At 31.9% G+C, this 7646-nt stretch overlaps 1 protein-coding gene across 1 annotated transcript; it reads left to right on the top strand.

Annotated features, from left to right (window-relative positions):
• Positions 2613–3570, top strand: LOC109363620 (uncharacterized mitochondrial protein AtMg00810-like). The gene is made up of 3 exons (XM_019609871.1): positions 2613–2804; positions 3124–3312; positions 3412–3570. Exons 1-3 carry the CDS (start codon positions 2613–2615, stop codon positions 3568–3570), a joined length of 540 nt encoding a protein of 179 aa, XP_019465416.1.

The raw sequence follows: 7646 nt of genomic DNA, 5'->3' as shown, positions 1-7646 counted from the left end.
GTTATAGTAGCTACAAGATTCTGATTTTTGATATCGATAATCGATAATGTAAAAGGGTTAATCGATTACTCCTACTTAGAGTAGATACAAGATTCTGATTTTTGACAGCGATTATCAACCATGGTAATCGATTATGACCATCAGACAATGGGTTTTAGAATACGGAAAATCGAATATCTCAAGGGATATTCGATCCTTCCGAGCTAAAATTATTCGAGTAATGTTCATCCATGGATCACCAGAATATTACTTCACACATACACATAACTTAAACGATATGACTTAAGAGATTATCCATACTTAATCCTAACACACACAAAATTTGATTAAGTACAAGATTTCTTAATACTCAAGACAACTCCAAACTTTTGAGGTAGTTTAGGAGGTTTGGATGTCATATCCTGACACCACTGTGTCACAATGTATCCTCCCTCACCTTAGAGTGTCGCGTGAGTGGTTCCCTTGGTGATAAGTACGAAACGAGTATGCTTCCCAACTTCAGAAGCCTCAGAAATAAATACAAGAACAAATCAATAGGTTTGCGAGTTAAAATTCTTGCATGATAACCCTTAGGTAAAGACATATTTTAACCAATCATGGGTTCAATAACTTTCATCCATACAATTCCAGATTACATAATCTTGAACCATCCTTTATCATCGCAAGTCTTGTTTAAGAAAACAATCCTTTTTAAAATAAGACTTTAACAAAGCTTGTACTTTTAACTTTTACACAAAATAATACTTTCATGAAGACTTTTTAAATCATATTCAATACTTTGAGGTAAGTTACTTAACCAAAGTCAACACTTTAAATCAAGGTCTCTTAAGTTAAACTTACCACTTTCAAGTAAGCTAACTCAAGTGGATTCAATACTTTTGAATAATAAAACTCCATGGTCATTTGAACACATTTCATTTTAAATCAAGCACAATGGTTGATAGTGTTGATCTCATTCATAAAAACAATATTTTAAAATCTAGATATTTTATGTTAAACTTACCACTTTAAAGTAAGCTAATTAAAGTAGATTCAAAAAAACTCTATGGTCATCTCAATACATTTCATTCTAAAGCAACCACAAGGTTAATAGTGTTGATCACATAATCAAGAACAACATATCAAAAGTTAACATTTTAAATCAACATCTCTTAAGTTAAACTTACCACTTTAAAGTAAGCTAACTTAAGTTGATTCAATAAAACTCTAGGGTCATCTCAACACATTTCATTCTAAAGAAACCACAAGGGTTGATAGTGTTGATCATATAATCAAGAACAACATATCAAAAGTTAACATTTTAAATCAAGATCTCTTAAGTTAAACTTATCACTTTAAAGTAAGCTAACTTAAGTTGATTCAATAAAACTCTATGGTCATCTCAACACATTTCATTCAAAAGCAACCACAAGGGTTGATAGTGTTAATCACAAAGTCAAGAACAACATATCTAAAGTTAACATTTTAAATCAAGATCTCTTAGGTTAAACTTACCACTTTAAAGTAAGCTAACTTAAGTTGGTTCTGTAAAACTCTATGGTCATCTCAACATATTTCATTCTGAAGCAACCACAAGTATTGATAGTGTTGATCACATAATCATGAACAACATACTAAAAGATGATAACTATCTAATGGTGTATGTGTGAGAGATTGAGAAAACAAGAAGAGAAATACATTGAAATCTCTTAGAAGGGCTTAGAATACAAAGTGAGAAAGTGAGGAAAAAAAGTGTTCTCCCTCAAGGCCAAGGGGTTGCTTTTGTAGAGGGGGAATTCAGATTTGGGGGGAGATCAAAGTGGTTCCCCAAAATCATGGTGGTGCAAGGAGTTGATGAGTGATTTAGGGGATTATGTAAGTAATTGTACTTTTGCTTATTCAACAAGCAAGCTTGACTCATGAATGGGTGATATGACTAATGCGATGAAACTTCATGATTAAAACCATGCATGAGTGTTGTTGGTTAAAACTCGGCCAGAGATTAAAAATCTCCTGATTTAGGGTTACGTTTAGAACGGCAAAACTTGGATTTTGGAGTGAAAAATATCTATAGATGGGTTATGGACAAACTTGGTGTCAATTTTGACTCGAAATACTATTTCGAACCCAATGGCACAATCGTATTTCAATTCCGAGTTACAGAACTCAAAAATCACATTTGGGCCGAATTTAGGGTGAATTTGGGCCCAAAAGAGGCCCGAAGACTTTCTGTCTTAGAAAATTATGAACATTTACCAAAAATTAGGAAATCATAATACAAGACTAAAACTCAGCTGATGTTTAGCCTAAATCAATAGCGGTTAATTTCTAAAATTAATCGTTTGTCTATTAAATAATTAATAAAATGCGCACAAAAAATCACGGTGTTACAATCGTCAACATGTGATCTTCATAGCAAAACGCCAAATTAATTTTCACACTACTGTAACTAAATCCCCCTTGCCATGTAACCTCATGTCTGCCCTTCTTGACCCGAATTGGAAAATGACTATGGATGATGAATATAATGCTCTTATTCAAAATAAGACGTGGGATTTGGTGCCCCTTCCACCTAATGTTATTGAGAGGCATAAGGCCCATCTTGTAGGTTATGGAAAAATCAGTAGGTTGACATGGATTATGGTGAGACTTTTAGCCCGGTCGTCAAACCAGCAACTATTCGCATTGTTCTCAGTTTTGCTCTCTCTAAAGAATGGCCCATTCACCAACTAGATGTGAAAAACGCCTTCTTGTATGGAGCACTAAAAGAGATTGTGTACATGCATCAACCCATGGGTTTTAGGGATCCAGATCATTCCAATCATGTATGCTTGTTACAGAAATCTTTTTACGGACTTAAACAAGCCCCTCAGACTTGGTACAACCACTGTGCTGATTATGTTTCTACTATTGGGTTTTCTCACAATACTTCTGATCATTCTCTCTTCATTTACTGGTAGGGTACAACTATGGCTTAACTTTTTTGTATGTAGATGATATTATCATGGCAGTTTTCTACGAGACTCTTCGCAGGTCTATCATATCCCGTCTTAGCTAGAATTTGCTATGAAGGACCTAGGGCCATTGAGTTATTTTTTGGGTATAGTTGTTACTTGTCATGCATGTCGTCTATTCTTATATAAGCGAAAGTATGCACCTGAGATTGTTGAACGAGCTGGCATGTCATCTTGTAAGCCCTCTCTTACTCCGGTTGAGACAAAACTGAAGCTTAGTGCTAATTCTAGCACCACATATGTCGATCCATCTCATTATAGAAGCCTTGCCGGGGCACTTCAGTATCTCACGTTCACGAGACCTGATATTGCTTATCCTGTATAACAAGTGTGTTTATTCATGCATGCCCCGAGGGAGGAACACCTGCACGCTCTCAAGCTTATTGTGCGTTAAATTCATGGTACTCTTGTTATTTAGGGTGGGTGTCTGGATACAAGTCGTTCCACATTTGGTTATTGTGTGTTTCTTGGTGATAATTTACTTTCTTGGTCATCAAAACGCCAAGATATCGTGTCACGATCTAATGCGGAGGTGGAATACCGAGGCGTTGCCCATGTGGTCTCTGAGTCTTGTTAGTTACGAAACCTTCTTCTGGAGCTTCATTGTCCTATTCAAAAAGCTACCTTGGTCTATTGTGATAATATTAGTGCGATATGTCTTTCTGGGAATCATGTTCAACATTAACACACTAAGCATATCGATATGGATATTCACTTTGTACGTGAAAAGGTTGCTCATGGGGATGTTCGAGTGTTACATGTTCCATTCCGTTATTAGATTGCAGATATTTTTACAAAAGGCCTTCCATTGGTTCTATTTGAGGATTTTAGGAACAGTCTTTGCGTTCAACAAACTCTAGCTAAGACTACGGGGGTGTGTTAGAATATATGTAAATATAGTGTGTATCTTCTCATAATGTTAGTGATAATTTGTTTCCTGTTTTGTAGAAATTAGTTCCTGATTTGTAGCATAAGATCTCTCTTGTAATGGTTATATATAACCACAATCATGATAATGAAAGCAATGAATCATATTCTTTCACAAAGAACTTTTGATGATCATTGGTGCTATGTCTTCTTTTTTTAAGAAAATATATTCAAAGTGTAGAAATGATATCTATAATGCCAACTTTTGTTCCCACAATACCTCATTCATATTAACCTTTAATTCTTGTCAACTTTCTCCCCTCTTTCCTTCAAGCTCTTCCTCAATAACAATGTTCTCTTTATCATAATTTTTTGTGTGAACATCCACTTTGCCCGACCTACGTTTAAAAAATTAAAATTTAAAAATATCAATAAAAAATGTTCAAAATTGTATCTTGTTAAACAAGACAAGTTAAGTTCAAATCTTTTGAATATAAGTCTTATGATATAATCACAATGTTTGTTATATCCCATGAAAATATAACTTATATTAGTATTCAATGACAATAAGGCAAAATGGTCACAATATTGGTTTAGACATTTTATCATACATGCTATGTGCCTAAAAATTAAAACTAAAGAGAAAACACTTATGTAGTAGCAATAATAACAACCAATTTCTCAAAATTAATACCACTTGTTAAATGTTGAGAAGATTGTACTTTTTGTTACAAGACATGAATCTCGCTTTACCTATTCTCACAAATATCTGAAACTGGTTGTTCTAAAGGAAATCTCTTTTCCCCAATCTTGAAAAGTGATTGTTCTAAAAAATATATTCTCTAATTTGTAGCCCTCCTTCTCTGTATTTGTGTAGAGGTAATAAAATTATCTATCATCCATCTGAATCTAAGAAAATTAAATTCATTCAAATTTAACCATTAGAGCTAATAGATTTAGTAATGGATATATTTGAATTTCCATTCACTTTCTTATATTGCTTCTTACTTTGAATTTTATTATTATATTGTGATCAATTATTTGATATGTCAATGTAGTTAGTATAAAAAGTTTGTTCGTAAATACATAACATATATAAAAACTTCCGAACAAGTTTACACATAGAACTTTAAAAGTCATAGTAGAATATTGTAAAAAAAATGTTTTAAAGTTAAAAAACATTGTTTTAAAAATAAAATAAAAGAATGATTCAAAACATTTTTTTAAAAACACTATTTTAAAAGTGATTTAAAGTAACAAAATTGCTTTAAAAAAATATTATTTTAATGGTGATTTTCTTAGAAGTATGATTTTAGAAAATGTTTTATTGAAATGGTGATTTTAAAAGAATAACTTTTTTCATAAGTGTTTTTAATTCCAATTAAAAAATAAAATGAATTAAATATTCATCCATCCAAATCCATGCAAATGAAGTCATAAATGGATTGGATAAATTAAAATTCATCAATTAAGTATGGATATGGAATCATTGAATAATTTAAAATATGAGTTAAATATATTTATATGGATTGGTGAATGACTTTTCATCTATCCATTAAGATTCAAATCCATATTCATCCAAATTTATTTATTTGCCGCTCATAATTTGTAGAGAACCAATATGAGTAGATCTTTCATCCCATTATTATGGTTTATGTATCTTTTTCTTCTCTGTTTCTGTTCATCCAAGACATAAGTCAAAAATGGCGGCTACAATTGATTCCCAACATGGGTGGTGGAGACAAGATCGATATCTAGAGGTGGAAATTAAGCATCTTCGTGTCCATTGTGTGAATGATGATGAGCGGTTTTATTTGAGAGAAGATGGTGAAAATAGGATTGGTAATATTAGAGTAGGGTGTTAGTGGATAGAGTAATATAGATAATACTAGTTATAGAGGATGATTCTTCGTTGAAAAATGATTTTTAGTGTTTCATGAGAAAGAAAAGTAAATCATTCATGGGATTGAGCTAAGCGAGTAGAGCCCATTTTTTTCTTTTCTTTCCTTCCTTCAACTCATTTGGATCTTCTTTTCTTTATTTTCTTCCCTTCTTTTATTCATTTTCCTCACATATTTTGTGCATCTCTTCATCTGTCTTTTCTTCTTTTCCTATTTTAGTTCTACTAAAAATAAAACAAAACTGATAATAATAAGAAATAACTAGGTAGTGATAAAAATGATATTGGACAATGATAAAATTTTGTGTTCACAATAAGAAAACAAATCATAAAAGATAATAAAATAAAGTAATCCTAAATGATATTTTAAGTTTTTCTAAACAAATATACGATATAATAATCTTAATATGATATATTATCTCTATATCTATGTATCATCTAAATATTCTATATAATATAAATTTAGAGTAAATTACACATACATCTAAGAAGTTTTAATGAACTATACATATTACCCCTCCCATTTTTATACATATCTCTCTTTGATGTAGGGATGATAATGAGTCTGGATGGGTCCGGGTAATGCACTACCTAGATCTGTCTCATTCAACCATTTTGTGACTCGCACAAGTATATGTTGGGTCTCCTACCCATGGGTCCTTTGGTACCCAGCTGATACATGAGTATCCATAAATTTAGAAAATATTTAATTTTTTTTTAAAATAACATATATTTGTGCATGTATTTCTTACAATCATGTGTGTTATTTTACACAATCAAAAGAAGAATAAAAATGATAATGATAATTATAAAACAAATTAAAGTACAAGCACATAACTTTAAATTGTCACTTAAATATAAATATTTTTTTTTACTAAAACACATAATTTAAAATAAGACAATAAAATATATCAAATGTCTAATGTCCCTTCATCAACATAACATTACTTCTGTTAAGTGTCAAATCGATCATATTTATACATTATTTTTTTGGAACTTTAACTACTTAATCAACTCAAATCACTATAATTGTATTCATATATAATTAAATTTTTTTAAGTAGCCAAATTTCATCTTTGGAGTGTTTTTTAGGCTTAATTCGGAGGAATAATTGCAAAAATAAAAGTTCTGGACAAAAAGCAAAAATTTAGGTATAACTAGTACGAATAAAATTACGATAATTCATTCGTTCAATGTTGGATCAAGCTGAATTTTGGATATGTTGTTTCTAGCTGATAAATCTTCAATGTGAATGGTCAGATTATCGAAATGAAAAAACTCACTATGTTGAGTGCAGGTTTCCCCGTTCAGCATGCAAACAACAACGAAAATCAGTATTTAGCCATTGTTTTGTCTGCGCTCAACGCACCCACTTGTGCTTATCACAATGGGTGGTGCGCTGAAAGGTCCCAAATTGCCAGCTGGAGGTGTGCCAAGCGTAGAAACCAGCACCAAAATACTATTTAAGGTCTTCCAACTCGAACATTCTGGGATACAAAAATGACGTAGACATCAGTGCATACTCATACTTTCTTCACTTGTATACTTTGATTTCGCTTCCAAATTTCTTAACCATTTGACTCTCCTTCTTCTTCAGTAATCCTTCCTATTGAGTCTTGCCTTTTTAGTATGATTCATACATTATTTACTTTCATTTGATTTTCTCATGCTCATCATTTACACAACTTGAAGAAGGAGATTCTTTAATTCACTTTCCAACCCAGATACATAAATGACATGCTCAGTCATTGCCCCACAGTACAATTAAAAACCATATACGCTAATGATCTTCGTCCATAGGTATGTGGATTGATGTATTTTATTTCGACTAGGGTGCATGATTTTAAAAAATAATTCAGTTTCAACTCAAAAGGGGTACAAAGAAT

The sequence above is a fragment of the Lupinus angustifolius genome, chromosome LG13, assembly GCF_001865875.1.
Source record: "Lupinus angustifolius cultivar Tanjil chromosome LG13, LupAngTanjil_v1.0, whole genome shotgun sequence".
Lineage (NCBI taxonomy): Eukaryota > Viridiplantae > Streptophyta > Magnoliopsida > Fabales > Fabaceae > Lupinus > Lupinus angustifolius.
Note: the sequence above shows the minus strand (reverse complement) of the source record. Positions and strands in the feature narration are given on the sequence as shown.

Excerpts from the sequence above, each read along its gene's own strand:
- LOC109363620 (XM_019609871.1), top strand. The coding sequence starts at position 2,613 with ATGGATTATGGTGAGACTTTTAGCCCGGTCGTCAAACCAGCAACTATT. Across the intron at positions 2,805-3,123 it reads ATCCAGATCATTCCAATCAT|CGAAAGTATGCACCTGAGAT; the intron begins GTATGCTTGTTA and ends TTCTTATATAAG. Across the intron at positions 3,313-3,411 it reads GACCTGATATTGCTTATCCT|GGTGGGTGTCTGGATACAAG; the intron begins GTATAACAAGTG and ends CTTGTTATTTAG.